The 18449-nt window shown below is 36.7% G+C and overlaps 1 protein-coding gene across 1 annotated transcript in view; it reads right to left on the bottom strand.

Moving 5' to 3' along the window:
- Positions 1 to 18449, bottom strand: part of DPY19L1 (dpy-19 like 1) — a gene marked incomplete at its 5' end in the record, with an annotated part of 48202 nt that overhangs the window by 13232 nt on the left and 16521 nt on the right. Inside the window, 4 exons of the mRNA XM_008061525.2 lie at positions 753 to 777; positions 4362 to 4411; positions 6301 to 6372; positions 8463 to 8564. Coding sequence (XP_008059716.2) covers positions 753 to 777; positions 4362 to 4411; positions 6301 to 6372; positions 8463 to 8564 — 249 coding nt within the window. The remainder of the gene's footprint in view (positions 1 to 752; positions 778 to 4361; positions 4412 to 6300; positions 6373 to 8462; positions 8565 to 18449) is intronic.

Genomic DNA, 18449 nt, shown 5'->3' with positions numbered 1-18449 from the left:
CCCCCGCCCCCCCCAGCCTCGACCTGCTGGGCTCCGGCAATCCTTCTGCCTCAGCCTTCCAAGTAGCCGGAATTACAGTCATGCTCCACCACGCCCGGCTGATTTTTTGATTTATTGTAGAGATGAGGTCTTGCTGCCCAGGCGGGTTTTGAACCCGCGGGCTCAGGCAATCCACTCACCTCAGCCTCCCAAAGGCACGGGATTACAGGCTGAGCCACCGAGCCCAGCTGGCAAGTGTTTTTCTAATTCTGAGTGAAACCCGTGGTTAATAAAGCCCACATTTCTGAATCTCTCTTGGTGCTACCATCAGACCAAGGCAGAAAAGTAGTAAAAAAAGACTGCTGCCTCAAGATCCCTGGGCTGTCCTGAGAAACTGCCTTCAAACCCAGGCTGGACCACCAGGAGATGGGAAGAGCAACCAGTCACATCTTTGAAGACCCAGAGAAAAGTGAGCAAAGAGAAAAGCGATTTCCCATTATCCAAAGATACTTTACGTATACGTCTACAAGGGCTGTAGAAATCAGCTACTATTACTCTAAGAACTATCAGAGCAGACTCAATGAGTTTACCAGTTAATTATTTTAACAAATGAATAGTCAGTGAATCTGCATGTTGCAATTCTCACAAAAACACATACCAGGCTGTTTTGACAATGTTTCATAACTGCCAAAAAGCTTAGGAACTTGAACTAGAAAGTCCAAATATATACAAACAATAAGATAAGTAATATTTATGTAATGCTAAGTCTTTACCTCTCCATGATCAAATTGGTGTTTTCTGAAATGGAAAAAAATACTGCTAATTAACCATTATTACAGCACTTACTTCATACATTTGCATTTTTATCTTACAAATATGAGTTTTACAACTTTTAAAATATTCTCTCAGGACACATACATGTAAATTAAAATAACTAAAAGTTATGTGCCAAAACTGGTGCTATACTCATTTTAGAAAGTTTATTAAAAATGATGTTGCATTATCCTGAATATTTCACTACATGGGTATTTATTAGACCAACAAAGGCACACTGTGATGTACCAGATTCCTCACTGGAGATATTCCAAAAAGCAAGGAGTGAAAAAGAACTTGGAGATTCTCACTAGGCACCCAGGCAGTGATGACAAATAGGCAGCTACATGTATATACCTACATGTTCAAGGGAAAAGTGTGGATTAGAAATAGACATGTGTGAGTAGACAAAATACATCTTTTCTTTTTTAAATATTGATGTTCCCAAGACCTAGAGCAATGCCTGGCACTTAAAGCTTTTTTAAAAAAATTGAATGAACAAATACATTAATAAACTGTTAATCCAGGTAGCATATAATCTGATTGAAAACTTGACCTCAAAAATACTGATATATTAGCAAACTCAGTAAACATATGGAGCAAGCAAAGGAAGTCATGCCAAGTAAAAACTATCAGTTACCATTTATTGAGCACTTACAATGCTAATATGCTCAGTACATTCCATTAACTCTGATCTTAACAATCACTTTTGATTCCAATTTATAGTCAAGGAAAGGGAGCCACAGTGCTTCTAAGTGGCAGCAAGACTGTATTTTGACCGATTTCTGAACTGCCTCTCTCCTACTTTACCTCCTGGGTCTTTGAATAAAGGGGATACTGGTATTCAATCTTGATAATTCAAATTTATTTTCCACTCTTCTCCTTTTTATATTGGTTTTGGTAGTTATGCAAAATAAAATGTCTACATGCCACTCCCCTTCCAAAAAAGAGTTCTGATCCTACCTGAATAGAAAACTTAATGAAGTTCAATGGTTTTCTATAATTATTTCTATAGATGACTTATTCGTGAAGTGACAATTTTGTTTCTGTGAAAAGTTCTACCTTTCACATCCAGAACTTCATACTATAATTGTAACTTTGTAGCTTCTTCTTAAGTCCTTCAGAAATAATTTCAATGAAGAAAAATTTTGGCATTGTAAACCAGAAACGTCTTTTTTTTCCCTGGCTCTAAACTCATATGCTTCAGGCATAAACAAGGGCACAGCTACAGTAAATTTTTTCTAAAAAGAACAAAGATTTTCTTAGGAGTATGTATGACAATTTATCATTGCATTGGTAACCGAGATCTGGAAATGAAGGAATAATATAAGGTCATGCATATTCAGGTTATAAAATAAGACATAGATAAAAAATTCAACAATCCCTCCCCTCCTCCAAGAAATTCCTATAAAATAATAAAAGTAGAATTAAAACTTCCTTTACACCCTCCTATAATCCCACACTCTTTTTTGTAAGTTTTAAAACAAAGTTTATTAGAGAAAGAAGAAAGAAAAGAAACCCCACACTCTTAATAGTTATGGGTTTTATCCTTCCAGATCACTTCTATGCACAAATAAACATATACCAATCTCCAAATTTTAAACAAAAGTATAATCATACTATACATTTTGTTTGGTATGTTTTTTATTCAGCAATGTATGATGGAACTAATTCCATAAAGATGATGCAACATTCTACTCTATGATTAGATCATAATTAAATCAATCTCTTACCAATAGACATTTTGGATGTTTTCATTTTTCTTGTGTGAACACAAGACTATAATAAGCACCCTCTCTGCATTTCTGTGAGCATTTTATTTTTATTTTTTTATTTTAAAGATGTGGGGCACTATTCAGGTATACAAATGTTCATTATGCAGGTATCTGTGAGCATTTTTTTTTTTTTTTGAGTTGGAATCTCACTGTCACCCAGACTGGAATGTAGTGGCTGCTCCCGGCCACCGCAACCTCGACCTGCTGGGCTCCGGCTATCCTTCCGCCTCAGCCTTCTGAGTAGCCAGAATTACAGGCACGCACTACCATGCCCAGCTGATTTTTTGACTTATTGTAGAGATGAGGTCTCGCCAAGTTGCCCAGGCGGTTCTCGAACCTGCGGGCTCAGGCAATCCACTCACCTCAGCCTCCCAAAGCGCGGGATTACAGGCTGAGCTACCAAGCCCAGCTGTGAGCATTTTCTAAAGAGTACATTTGCATTGGTGGAACTGCTAAGCTAAAGGACAGTCCAGTGTATGTTTTGCTATATAGTACTGAACTGTCTTTCCACTTATTTCCTCCCACCTTTGCAAGCATTGGAGATTATTAATTTTTACAAATAAGTAAAAAGGTTTTCACTTTAATCTGAATGTCTTTATCATAGAATCGCCTGTGATCATTAGTCATATGTAAATTGTCACTCATTCAACTACTATTACTCTTTACTATTTTATAGGCAATGTATGTAAACAGTTCAATAGAAATGATCCATCCCTTTAGGACATACAGGTGACACATCGGTATTTAAGTATAAATGGTGATAAACGGTAAGAGAGAAAGATAAAGGGTGTGAAGATAAAAAATAGCAAAAAGGAGACAAGGAATCTGCTTAGAAATGATGGTCAGAAAAGGCTTCTTGAAGAAGGTGACATCTAAGCAAGGATTAAAAGAGCTGATCATACAAAAAACCAGTGGGGAAAAGGGGCAGGAGTCACGATTACATGCATAAGGAACTACTCCTGCAATGCTGCAGACACAGAAAACAACTTGCCATCATTACAGAACAGAAAGAAGGTCATGGGACATGGGTGTAGTAGGAAAAGAAAAAGGCAGACTTACTTTTCTCTTGATTGCTTGTTTGTGTCTGTCACTCATTTTTCTAGTGGGTTTTTAGTGTTTTTTTCTTATTAATTTGTGGACATTCTTTATATATGACAGTCATTAGTTCTGTGCCATATATTGTAGCTACTTCCCACAATCTGTCCTTTTTCTTTGAACAATGCTTACAGTATCTTTTGCCAAAACCAAAATTTTTCTCTGGTCAATTTTGTTAAACTGTCCTTCCAGCATACTGTTTTTATGTCATGCTTATGTCAAGTCCTCTCTAGTTCTAAGATTATAAACATATTATTTGGTTAAGGGGGGGGTTCTTTTCTTCTATATTTAATTGTTCGTTTCACTGGAATTTATTTTGTGTAAAAAGTGAGGTATGGATCCAGTTTTAGATTTCCCTGCTCATTTCCCAACAGGCAGTCCATTGGTCCTAAAACCACTCACAGAATAATGAATTTTCCCTGCTGAACTCAAGTACAAAGCTGTGTCCTTCAAGTATAGAGATTATATGTGGTGCTACTGTCAGACTGTACCAGATGAGATCTGAGGGAGGAAGAAGGGATGCACTGTGTTCTGCATAGACAGAAAATAATGAGAAAAGCCAAGAAGCAGAATGGCAACAATAAAAACATCAATTATTAAACGTTGAGTATACAATACATAAGTATAAAATTATGCATAGTAAACATCTATTTCATAAATGAATAAAGGAGGTAACAAAATTCTTAATAGCATATTTACCTTATATGTGTCTGTTGTTTAGCTAAGGCACCCCACATATCACTAATAATCTGTAAATAAATTTTAAAACACTTTAGAAAAGCTGTTTTGGGAAAACCAAAATTTTACCTAAAGTATCTTCTAAACCTTAAAAGTTTTAATTAAAAACATGAGAAGTATAGAGAAAAGAGGTAACTCGGAAAATAATCATTATAACATAATTTTTTATTTGTATAGTATTTGATCAAATCTAATATTCAACAACCCTATAGGTAGTTTATATTACTCTCATTTTGTAAATGAGCAACAGGCTCAGATGGCTTGAATGATCTCCCTGAAGGAAGACAACTATTAAGAAGCACTGCTGGGACTTGAAACCAAATTTTCTGGCTTCAAATTCATATTCAGTGCTGCTTCCACCCATGTCAAGGTTGTTGACCATACCCGTCCTTAATTATACTCAAGCAAAACTGGAGAACTGGCTCAGAGACTGATAATCACAGCTAGAAGCATTCAAAATACACTTCTTATATTTTCATATTTAGCAGTAACTGGAGTGTCATCTAATCTAAAATCCCACCCCCAGCATGGATATTTTCTCCAGGTTTTAATCTAGCCCTTGGAAGAACCACCCAGCTGTTGCCTGAATCTAGAACACTTTTCTAATCAGTCCAGATCAATTGTGGTCAAAGTCCTATCTCCTGGAACTGGTTATAATTCTAAGGAGCCAGAATGAATTCAACCTTATTTTCAAGTGTCATGTTTTAAAAATATTTGAAAATAATTATTTTCTTTCCATTTGAGTCTTTTCTTCTTTAAGCCAAACAGCCCAGCTAATAGTTTTCATCATCTCTCACCATCCAGGCTGCTGTCTGTTGAATATATCCCAGACAACCAATATCTAGTATTTTTGAATACCTCCTAGGTGCAAAGCCACATCAAGTGTGAAGCAAGCACAGAACCTGGCACACCGCAGGAACTGACTATTAACTGATCAGGGTTGAAAAGTGCTGCGAGCGTAACAAAGCTGAATAAGGGGGAAGGCACAGAGTCTGAGTTTCGCTATTCCCTTATACCATGATATGAGGCTGCTAACAACCTCTTTGATCTTCCAGTTCTACATGTGTCAAAAAGGGGATGATAATAACACCTGTCTACACCACAGAGCTGTCAAATAACCAGTTGAAATACTCATGTGAAAATGTTTTGTACAAAGCACAGTACAAATATGTAATGTGAATGATTATTATAGTACAAAGTATTCTACAAATATATGACATTGTATTAACACAGAAATCACGTTTAAGGTCTGTCCCCTTTTTTAAAATCACAGATTAATCTCTTCATTCTCTTAAGACACGTGCAGTTACAGAGTACACAAATTCTTAAAAGAAAAAAGAGAGGGATTATCATACTTCTTCTTCTTCACTAAAGATTGGGTCTTCTATGACCTGATATCTGGGCTTAGAATTTCATTATCAAAACCATGTTGGGGAGCCTAAATATTTTATCTAGTTTATCAACACATTATTAACATTCTATTTTTTCTTTTTGATGAATAATAATCACATCCAGGAGTTACTGAACACTGTACAAATCACTCAGGCATATACTAAATATTTTAGGGAAATATTACATAAAAGTCTAAAGCAAGCCAGTAATAATATACATAGACAAGTTGTATTTGGGTCAGTATGGTCTCTAAACATGTCTTCTAAAATACATGACTATCAAAATTTGAGCCATCCTTTTCCTATGTCTATTTTATGCTGGCAGATAGAATACTGTAAAGACTTATAAATGTCCACCAAAAGCTATCATTAAGAAAGTACAGAATATGGCACAGTAAACCCATACAAAACACTGTAACAGATTAATATGGGGCCAAGTACATGCAAGTGCTATATAAAACAAGAAAACATTTCATTATAAGAAAGTGTTCAAAAGTGATTACACATACCTTTCTAACAATTGCAATAAACACTACAAGAACAACTGGAAGCAATAATGTTTTTGTATATCTCAGAGGAGTCTAAAATTCAAAGAGATGTTGTGTTAGAGGGAAGTATTTTTTAACCAAACAAAATTTCATTTCAAATAATACAACAGGTGAATTTCTAAAAAGTATAAGTAGACAATATTAACATTCACCAAGAGTTCAATCTACCCACTGATTTCCATTATAAAAATGAAGGTGCATTTCCAAAAAAACAAACTTCCTCACAATGTTGAAACATTAAAAATACAGTACCCAAACACTTGTAAGTGTGTGATGTGACTGTTCACTTTTTGCATGCTGCTTGTCTAACTAGAGAGCCAAACTTAATATTTCACCTAAAGTAAGAAGAATGAAATGAAATAAGCTTTTCCTGTTTATGTTGTGGGGATAAAAATCTTACTTATGATATAATATATACACATATACACACACACTTTCTCTGTCTCTCATACACAAATACATACAAAATAATGATCAATGTTTACGAGGGGAACAAAAGACATTTTCTTTAGTAAAAGATTAAGAGCTATAGAAATATTTTAATAACAAAGTCTTGCACATTGCACTCCTGTGCACCTACCTCTCAACTATCTCTCCACCCAAAATACCACTGTTAAAATTTTGATCTTTTGCACTTTAGTATATTAATTGTAGGTAAATAAAATTATACCATTTTGTTTATTCTGTTATATATCTCAAGCATTCTTCCCATCAGTATAATATCATATTATAGAATATCATGTTAAGTTTTCCCCTTATTCCCACTGTATAGATGTACCATAAAAGGAACTCACTCCCTGGACTGGCACCATATTGTCTCTACAGCATAGTCCTTATGAATTCAGATGCTTATGGAGATGGGGAATGGAATGCTGGAAATAGCTTTACTACTTTCTTCAAATTGACTCAAATCATGCTAGGCCTCAATAAACAATTTCTTTCATTACATAACTGGTGGTTAAAACTCTTGGGTTGTAGCAGCATTATAATGTCCTTGATGTCAAAGAACTTCTACTACATTCTAATTCTCTTTTAATCAAGAATGAGTTTTGATCTCCTATGAACATGCATTTCAATGTCTTGTAAGACATACTTTCTTTGTTTCAGCAAGTTTAATACTATCATTTGTACAGTTTTGTCAGTCATTATATGTCAAAACCATCTCTAGAACACAATAAATGAAGACTGATAGGTCACTGGAGTAAACAGTATGTCTGCAGGACACATTCAATAGAATGGTTGGTTGATAAGAGTTCGCTGTGTGGTGCACTATCTCATCCACTGATCTGGAACTCTGGACACCGGGCTAACACAGTAGGATCATAGAGGGAAACTAATATGTCAATAGAGTATTGTTGGCCAGCTTAATATATACACACACACAACGCTGAAGGAAAATGTGGCACAGATAGTAAAAGATAAGAATTCAGTACCACATGGATGGTGTTAAAAAGGCACATGAATACATGTTTGTTGAACCAAACCAGTTCATCAAGTACTGCAAAATAATATTTTATTTAAAATATCAAAGTACTTTCCTATGTATTATCTCATTTTATCTTCACAATATTTGTAGCATACTACTAGAAACTAGCAAACTATAACACAAGGAATTACAGTCACTTGTTCAAGGGTATCAAGCAAAATTGCAGACTTTTGTCTCACAATTCACTAAACTATTTTCTGGTTTCCTTCTAAATATCTGAATATAGTTTAAGAAAGAAGAATGTTGTTGGAATGAAAAACCTGTACTCAATGATATTTCAAAGCAATGAGATCTACTCAAATAACTACAAAATGAGTAGAAATGTAAGAGTTTGAGAGCTTGACTAAATCAGTGCTATCTGTGAAAAGAGGCAACCTGAAATGCCTCTGTGTTTACTCATCCAGAAAACCATTGCTAGTCTGAATATGTATTTTCAAATTATCAAAATGAGAAAAGGTTATATATTTCAGGGAGCTGTACTAAAGTAAATAAGAAAATCTTCATCTAAGCTGCCAGATTTTGCTTTTCCTTCAAACTAAGATAACAGCACACAAAGAGTCTGATATAACAGGAGTATCCTTTATGAAAAATGAATGGGCCAAAACCTTAGGAAAGAAAACTAGAAATCATATCTTACCTCCTTTTCCATAAAGTCAAACTCTGCAGCACAGGTATACAATAAAGTATCAAAATCCTTGTAACTGAAGAATTTTGATGTTAATAAGTTGCCAATATGAGCCTAGTAAGAAACAAAGCAAGTTACCATTGCATTAAGCTGTATACTGCAAATGTATTTAATCATAATAGTATCTAAACATAGTTTTCATTACGTTATAGAGCCTACTGTTACCATACCAAGCTTGCTTTTGTTAAAGGAGAAAGTACTATACCCTCCAATTTCACTTTTGCTGACAAATGATAGCTCCAATAACTCTACCTTCTATGCTCATCAACATTCCAAAGGCTTCTACTCTTGGGTTTTCCCTGCTCATTGTACTAATTCTGGTGAAAAAGGCTACACAGCCTTCCTTTGCTGGAGCCTACCTGGAGCTGTGGGTTTGGGAACACACACAGACTTCTATCGATCATAAAGGGGCAAAGGAATATGGAGTAGAGGAAATATTAATTCTGAAAAGAAGACTGAAAAGACCTTGAGGTCGAGAAGATGGTGGTGGAGTCAGTCAGACTATGCGAGTCCTGGTGTGAGTGAGGGAGTGTATGGAATATTTTGTATATCTGTTGGTTAGTGAGTGGGTGTGTAAGTGGCTGACTGAGTGAGGGCTCGGGAGCAAGCAGCCAGGGATCTCCTGGTGCAGCGGCTTGTGATGCAGTTGCTTGGCTTGAACCCTAGTGATTCCTGGGACGCAGAAGCTTGAGTGCCATTTTTTTTTAAAATCAACAAAACCATTCTTGGGAAAAAGAAGCTGGAAAAGACTGACTAAGTGGGGGCTCATGAGCAAGTGGCCAGGGCCCTCTTGGTGAAGCAGCTGGTGCTACAGCTGCTCTGCTTGGTCCCTAGCAGCACTTTCGAGTTGCAGAAGCCCAGCACCATTTTTTTTTTAACTGACAAAAGTTTTATCACAAAGAAGCGGTGGGGAGAGACTGCTGGCTTCAGGCTTTACCTCACCACTGCAGTCCCTGGTGGGACACTGGCAGCAAAAGCTGCGGAGGGAGCCCAGAGGCAGAGTCCCGCTGGAGAAGATGAAAAAGGTACTCTGCCACCATCTTGAAAACGGTGCAGGAAAATGCTCTGACTTGCTCACCATAGAGCAACAGACCCCATCTCTGTGACCGGTGGATCAACTACTCAGGCGTTGAACATGACCCAGAAGGAATATCCTGAAAGCACAAACTTCAGAGGGGAAGGACAAGTGCTGACTCCCAGGTGCCCCACCCCTACCCTGATTCAGCCACGGCCAGAAAAGTATGAGGAAGACCTCCAAAAAGATCAGTGATTAATCAGGGGCTGACCCAACCCCTCTCCTTTCCAGCAATCCTCTGAACGTCAGACCCACACAGCTGGGACATGACTGAGAGGGACGAACCCAGGCATAGCCTGCACGACAGCCACAACAGGAGAACTCCATTATTGGATAGGCCTGTCTGGGGCACCCCCTGTGAGTACATACCCGAGGAAGAGACAATTCTGCACCTCCCACTGGAGGGGATCTCCCTGACCATACAAGAGTGAGAGGGGAGGACTGCAGCCACACCCACCCCCACTGCCCCTCCTCCTTCCTGGGTCAGACACTGGGAAGAGGGTCAAAGAGGTGGAAACACTGCAGGAGCTAGCAGAGAAGCAGACAAAAGGGACTATTACAGAACCTGGGATAAGAGGGCAGGTTTTTTTTCTTTTTTTAAGTAAAAAAAATTTTTTGCCTGTTTGTTAGTTTTCCTGTTTTTAAAATATTTCTCCTTTGTGCATGAATTTGTAGATGAGAGTTTGACCTGCATCCCCTGCCCCATTTTTTTTCTTTTTCTTTCTTATTTATTTATTTATTTTTTCTGTTTGTGTGTGTCTGTGAATGATTAGGTGTTCATCTTTGAGGGTTTTTTTGGTCTCACTTTTTCTTCTCCATTCATTTTGTGCTAAGCGTGTGTGTGTGTGTGTGTATGTGTGTGTGTGTTGAGTTTTCCCAGATTTCTGTTGTTTTTTGTTTCGTTTCATTTTGCTGTTATTCCAGTTAGATTTGGTGAGTGTGTGTGTGTGTCTGTGTTCAATTGTTTTTTGCTTTGGTTTCTGTTTTCATTGTTCTGTGTTTCTTTATTTAAAAAATTTTTATCCATCTTATTTCATTCTATTCTTCTCTGTTCTCCTCATTGCTACTACTGTATCTTGGACTTAGTGGGTACACACATGTACCCATTGCATCATCATATAGAGTGGTGGAGGGGAGTGGTTCTCATGGAACACATACCACAATCAATGAACACTGTGATTTGCAAGTGGTCTCTGAATCCTAGTTCCCCATTCTCTACCTTATTCGACTTTCAAAACTACAAGAGGTTGCAAAGCTTCCAACCCACAGTCCTATTTCAAAAGAGAACAAATCTAAAGCCTGGATCAAGGAAGAATAGAGGGCTGAACAAACATCAGAAATGAAAGCCTCTCCCACTACCACTGAATAACAGGACTAAAGAGAACAGCAAGAGATTTGTCACAAATGAAGAAAAATCAATGGAGGGCCAGAAGTAATTTCAAGTGTAACAAAAGAAAACACCTGAAAAATCAGACCCTGGAGCCCAAATAATGGAAGTCACCAAGAACTTCCCAGAAAACCACAGGAATTAGGGAATGGATGGAAAGAGTGAATAAGACTCAAGAAAGACAAGATGCAACACTGAAAGAACTTGTAACAGAGATTTTGGCCATAAAAATTTCATACAGGAAATAAATAACAAGATGACAAGTATGGAAAGCAGAATTAATCTAGCAGAAGAAAGAATATCAGAATTGAAGACCAGAACATGAAGTTAACCCAGTCTGTAAAAAACATAGAAAGAAAACTCAGAAAGAAAGACCAAAGTCTACCAGAGATGTGCAATTATATAAAGAGGCCGAACCTATACCTGATTGGTGTCCCAGAACAAGAAAGGGAAATGGAGAACAGCTTGGAGCAAATATTCCAGGAGGTAATCCAAGAAAACTTTCCCCATCTCACTAGAGATGTGACTAGCCAAACACAAGAGATACAGAGAACCCCCCACAAGACATCAAATGAGAAGACCAACCCCTATACATATAGTAATTCACCTTCACAAAATAGGCACAAAAGAAAAAATCCTAAAGGCAGCAAGAGAGAAAGATCAGACTACCTACTGGGGAAAACCAATTAGAATAACAGTAGACCTATCAGCAGAAATGCTACAAGCAAGAAGGGACAGGAGTCCAATACTCAAAATTCTCAAAGATAAACAATTTCAATCGAGAATTTCCTACCCACCAAACTCAGGTTCATCAGTGGTGGAGAATTAAAATCCTTCCTAGACATCCAATCCCTAAGAGATTATTCAGCTTCTGGACCAGCTCTACAGGAGACACTTAAAAAGGTATTAATCACAGAAGAAAGAAAAAAAAGAATGACCACACACTTCCCAAGAGAAGAGCAGAGAACAGAAACAACAGAAAATATATTGCAACATAAACTTAAAAACACACACACACATCAACCCCAAAGCTAAAAGAAAACAAGCAAAGAAAAAACTTTATAAGAACCTCATGACAGGGATAAACAATCACATTTCAATAATCAGCCTGAATGTGGATGAAACTAAATATACCACTGAAAAGACAAGAAATGGCAAACTGGATAAAAAACCATGACCCTAATATTTGCTGCAACCAGGAAGCTCATCTCACCACAAGGAATGCATACAGACTCAAAGTTAACGAGTGGAAAATGAGTTTCCAGGCAAATAAATCACAAAAGAAGGCAGGAGGTGCAATCTTAATATCAGGAAAAAAAAACCTTTAAGCTATCAAAAATTTAAAAAGATATGAAGGAAACTACATAATGATAAAAGGTTCAGTCCATCAACAAGAAATATCCATCCTAAACATATATGCATTCAACATAGGAACACCAGCTTTTATAAAGCAACTACTAAGTGAACTAAAAAAAGATGTTGACTCTAACACTATTATAATGGGGGACTTGAATACCCCACTAACAGCCCTAGATAGACCATTGAGGAAAAAAATCAACAAGGAGATCCAGAACCTAAACTTGACTCTTGACCAAATGGACTTAATAGGCACCTACAGAATATTCCACCCAACAGCTACACAGTATACATTCTACTCATCACCACATGGAACGTACTCCAAGATAAATCACATCCTCAGTCATAAATCAAGCATAAAAAAATTCCATAAGGTTGAAATATTGACATTCAACTTCTCAGATCACAGAAGAATAAAAATAAATATCAACACCAACAAAATTTCCCCAAATCCCACAAAGACATGGACACTAAACAGTATGATGCCGAAAAACTACTGGGTCAACACTGCAATCAAAGTAGAAAGTAAAAGATTCCTGGAAACTAATGAAAATGAAGAAACATCTTATCAAAACTTCTAGGATGCCATGAAATCAGTTCAGAGAGGGGAATTTATATCTCTATGAACATATATCAAAAAAATGGAAGGATCACAAATTGACAGCTTAACAAATCACCTAAGGGAGCTGGAAAGGGAAGACCACGAAAACCCTCACTTTAGCAGAAGAATCCAGATCACCAAAATAAGAGCTCAAATACAGGAAAGAGAAGACAAAAATATAGAAAACATCAACCAAAAAAAAAAAAAAAAAGTTGGTTCTCTGAAAGAATTAACAAGATTGATGGACCTCTAGCCAGAATGACCAAGAAAAAGATAAAAAAAAAAAAAAAAGCCCAATTAAACACACTCAGGAATACAAAGGATCAAATCACAACTGACCCTGAAGAAATATAAAAGATTATCAGAGATTACTATGCACACCTGTATGAAAACAAACTTGATAACCTAAGTGAAATGGAGTACTTTCTGATATCACACAACTTCCCAAGGTTGAAACAAGAAGACATTGAGACACTAAATAGACCAATAATAACCCAGGAAATTGACTCTGTCATGAAAACTGCCTACAAAAAAATAAAAAACCCTGGACCAGATAACTTTCCAGCAGAATTCTACAAAATGTACAAGGAGGAGCTGATACCAATCCTATTGAAAGTATTCCAGGCAATTGGAAAGATTGAATTCTCCCTAAATCATTTTACAAAGCTGACATCACACTAATACCCAAACTGGGTAAAGATCCAACAAAAAAAAATAACTGTAGGCCAATATTCCTTATGAACATAGATGCAAAAATACTCAACAAGATTCTAGCAAATCGGATCCAAAAACACATCTCAAAAATCATCCACCATGAGCAAGTAGGCTTCACCCCCAGGATGCAGGGCTGGTTCAACATCCACAAGACCATAAATGTAATTAAATACATCAACAGATGTAAAAACAAGAACTACATGATTATATCATTAGATGCATAAAAAGCTTTTGATAAAATCCAGCATTCCTTCTTGATAAGAACCCACGAACATCTAGATATAGAAGGAACATACCTCAAAATAGTAAGCACCATCTATGATAACCCACAGCAAGCATATTGCTAAATGGACAGAAATTGGAAACATTTTCTCTGAAAACTGGAACAAGACAAGGCTGCCCACTCTTACCCCTCTTATTCAACATTGTGTTGGAAGTCTCAGTTAAAGCAATTAGACAAGAGAAGAAAATCCAAATAGGTAGAAGGTATCCAAATAGGAAAAGAGAAAGTCAAGTTATCCCTTTTTGCTGACAATACGATCCTATACCTTGAAAATCCAAGAAAATCTGTCAAAAACGTGCTTGCACTGATAAAGGACTTTGGCAAAGTCTCAGGGTACAAAATAAATGTGCAAAAGACAGTTGCAATTCTATACAACAATAATAAGCAGGTGGAGAACCAAATAAAAAGCATAATCACATTCACAATAGCCACAAACAAAATGAAACGCCTCAGCATCTTCCTAACCAGAGAAGTGAAGTGAAAGAACTTTTCAATGAGAAGTACAAAACACTGCTCAAAGAATTCCAAGAAGACACAAACAAATGGAAAAATATTCCATGCTCATGAATAGGAAGAATCAACGTTGTTAAGATGTCCATCCCATCAAAGGCAATCTACAGATTCAACGCAATACTCATTAAATTACCAACATCATTTTTCTCAGACCTGGAAATGACAATACAATACAGAAATTCATACAGTAACATAAACATTCACGAATAGGCAAAACAATTCTTAGCAAAAGAAACAAAGCAGGAGGTATCACACTTCCAGACTTCAAACTTTACTATAAGGTTATAATAATCAAAACAGCCCAAGAACAGGCATATAGACCAATGGAACAGGATAGAGATTCTGGAAGCAAAGCTCAATTTCTCAACCAACTCATCTTTGACAAAGCCTCCAACAACCACCACTGGGGAGAGGAGAACCTATTCAGTAAATGGTGCTGGGCAACTGGGTGACCACATACAGAAGATTGAAACAGGACCCCTATCTATCACCATACACAAAAATTAACTCTAAATTGATCAAAGACCTAAACATAAAACCTCAAACTATTAGAACCTTAGAAAATGCAGGAGACACCCTTATGGATATTGGAATTGGCAACCAATTCCTGATCAAAACCCCAAGTTCTCATTCCATAAGAGATAAGATAGACAAGTGGGACCTCATGAAACTGACAAGTTTCTGCAAAGCTAATGAACTCATCATGAGAGCAGAGAGACAGCCCACAGAATTGAAAAAAATATTTGCCAACTGAGTATCTGACAAAGGTCTAACATCTAGTATCAACAACAAACTCAAATGCGCCGAAAGGAAAAAAACAAACAGATCCATTAAAAAGTAGGCAAAAGACATGAATAGACAGTTCTCAAAAGAAGATATATGGGCAGCCAACATACACATGAAAAAGTGCTCAGCCTCACACATCATCAGAGAAATGCAAATCAAAACCACACTGCGATATCACCTAACCCCAGTAAGAATGGCCATCATTAATAAAACAAACAACAACAAATGCTGGCCTGGATGCAAAGAAAAAGGAACGCTTCTACACTGCTGCTGGGAATGCAAATTAGTGCAACCTCTTTGGAAGACAGTGTGGCGATTTCTGAAAGAAGTAGAAATTGATTTTCCATATGACCCAGCAATCCCTCTATTGGGAATATACCTGGAGGAACTCAAGTCATTTTGCCAAAAAGATACCTGCACATGCATGTTTGTTGCAGCTCTATTCACAACAGCAAAAACATGGAACCAGCAATGCTGCCCAACAATGCTGGATTGGATTAAAAAAAAAAAAGTGGTACAAATGCACTTGTAATATTATGCAGTCATAAAGAAGGACAAACATATGGACTTCACAGCAACTTGGATGCATTTAGAGTCTATCATACTCAGTGATCTATCACAGAAACAAAGAACAGAGTACCATAAGTTCTCACTCCTAAGTGGACCTTGAACAATTATCATAATATATAAGAAAGGAATTGGTAGTAGTGGGAAACTGCCAAGGGAGGGAAGGACATACCTCATCAACAAGGATACCTGCAAAACGAACATTTGTATGCCTAACCCTGACTTGGACCCCACATCTTTAAAATATAATTAAAAACAAAAAAGAAAAGACCTTGAACGAATTAAAAATGGGCAGGCCTTGGGATAGGAGGCATCTTTTGATTGATAATCAACTTTGATGTAATTCTTTACATGTTACCAAGCACTCTCACTCACACCTGCACATTTACCTCCCACAAAAAGTCATATGAGGAAAGTGGAATTATTTTCACTTTATAAGTAAACTAGGGCTCAAAGACATAAAACAATGGTCAAACATTCAAGTTCATTATTGTCTAAAAAGGCAAAGACAAAAGAAGATAAATTATTTCTAAGATAACCCACAATTAAAATTCTATGTGATATCAATATAAGTGGAGTTAATAGGGTAAGAGTAGGAATAAAAAGGAGGCAGGAAAGTGATGAAGTATTTCAAAATACTTTGTCTTTCTGGGGGGAAAATGTATGCTGATAAGATTAAGATCTCAATAAGAAGAATATACATCACCTCAAGTAGCATAACAAATCTCAAATAAAATGAAAGAAATCCTAGTGTAATGATAATTGACATGTATGTAAAGAGCTTAGATACACTAATTGAAAGATAGATGCTCAAATTGGACTGAAGGGAAAAATCCAATATTATGTTCTCATCAACAGACATATTTGGCTGGGAGTGGTAGCTCATGTCTATAATTCCAGCACTTTGGGAAGCAGAGGCAATAGAATTACCTGAGCCCAGGGGTACAAAGACCAGCCTGGGCAACATGGTGAGTCCTCATCTCTACAAAAATTTACAAAAGAAAAAAAATTAGCCGGATGTGGTGGTGCATGCCTGTAATTCCAGCTACTTGGAAGGCTGAGGCAGAATGATCGCCTGAGCCTAGGAGATTGAGGCTGTGGATGAGGCTGTGGATGAGTGTGCCACCGCACTCTAGCGTGAGAGACATAGTGAGACTTCAACTTAAAGAAAAAAAAAAACTTAAAAGTATGCAGGAAGGTTGAAAATAGAAGAGTCAAAGAAAATATACCAGATAAATTTGAAAAAAAGAAATCTAGATTAGCAATTATATATCACAAAACAATTCAAGTAAAAAATATATGAAAAGACATAATGAATAATATTACATGGAAGCAAAATGAATAATAAAGCAAGATCATACATATCACAAACATATCTGCCGTTAACAGTATAGATTCAAAGTACATAAAAGAAGTAATAAATGTAGTAAAACTAGAAAAAGGCCTTAAAAGCCAGGAATGGCTTTTTAAATCCTTTTGATTAGAAACAAAATGTCATAAAACTTAACCTCGGATTAAAAAGAAAATCACACACAATTAGTCAGATAAACAAAAAGTACTACACGCTTATAGGAAAATTTTAGCTTTAAAAGTATTTGTTATAAAATAAGAGAAGTAAAAACAAAAGAGCTAAGCATTCTCTCCCTGGCATCAGAAAAAGTTACAGAACTCAAAGAGATGTAAAAAAAAAAAAAAAAAGACCAATTAGACTACGGACAGAAATCAGTGACAAAGGGAAAATATAACAAAACCAAGGAGGACTAAAAAAGGTGGAACCCTGAAAATATTAAAATAATACATAGACCTCTAAGAAAATAAAATATGCAAACAAACCAAAAATGAAAAAGAGAGAAATAACTATATTCACAACAGAATTAAAATCAAAAGACTATGCTACACAACTTGCTAATAAATTTTAAAACCTAGGTAAAATGGACACATTTCTAGAAAATGGTAAAACATCAAAATTGGCATAAAAATAAATAAAAAACTTGAATAGAATAAGCACTAAAATCTCTGAAACAGAAATCAAATAATTTCCTTCTAAAAAAGCCCTAGACTCAGATTTTTTTTTTTTTTTTTTTTTTTGAGTTGGAGTCTCACTCTGTCACCCAGACTGGAGTGCAGTGGCCACTCCCGGCCACCGCAGCCTCGACCTGCTGGGCTCCGGCGATCCTTCCTCCTCAGCCTTCCGAGTAGCCAGAATTACAGGCGCGCGCTACCACGCCTGGCTAATTTTTTGATTTATTGTAAAGATGAGGTCTCGCCTGCCCAGGCGGGTCTCGAACCCGCGGGCTCAGGTAATCCACTCACCTCAGCCTCCCAAAGGCGTGGGATTAAAGGCTGAGCCACCGAGTCCGGCGACTCAGATTATTAATACAGATTAATCATTAAACTTTCAAAACACTGTCACATCCTTATTTTCACAAGTTGTCCCAGAAAGTAGGAAAAGTAAATAACATAGAAACCCCTCCCCACCAAAAACAGCTCTTAATAGAAGACTAATATTAATTACAAATCCAAATAAGAAAAATTCAATAAAAGAACAAAAAGAGCATTTCCCATATTTGCAAAATTTATTTATTTATTTTTTGAGTTGGAGTCGCACTCTGTCGCCCAGACTGGAGTGTAGTGGCTGCTCCCGGCCACTGCAGCCT

The sequence above is a fragment of the Carlito syrichta genome, unplaced genomic scaffold (assembly GCF_000164805.1).
Source record: "Carlito syrichta isolate Samal-C Ts95f unplaced genomic scaffold, Tarsius_syrichta-2.0.1 Scaffold305309, whole genome shotgun sequence".
Classification (NCBI taxonomy): domain Eukaryota; kingdom Metazoa; phylum Chordata; class Mammalia; order Primates; family Tarsiidae; genus Carlito; species Carlito syrichta.
This window is presented reverse-complemented; position numbering and strand designations above follow the sequence as displayed.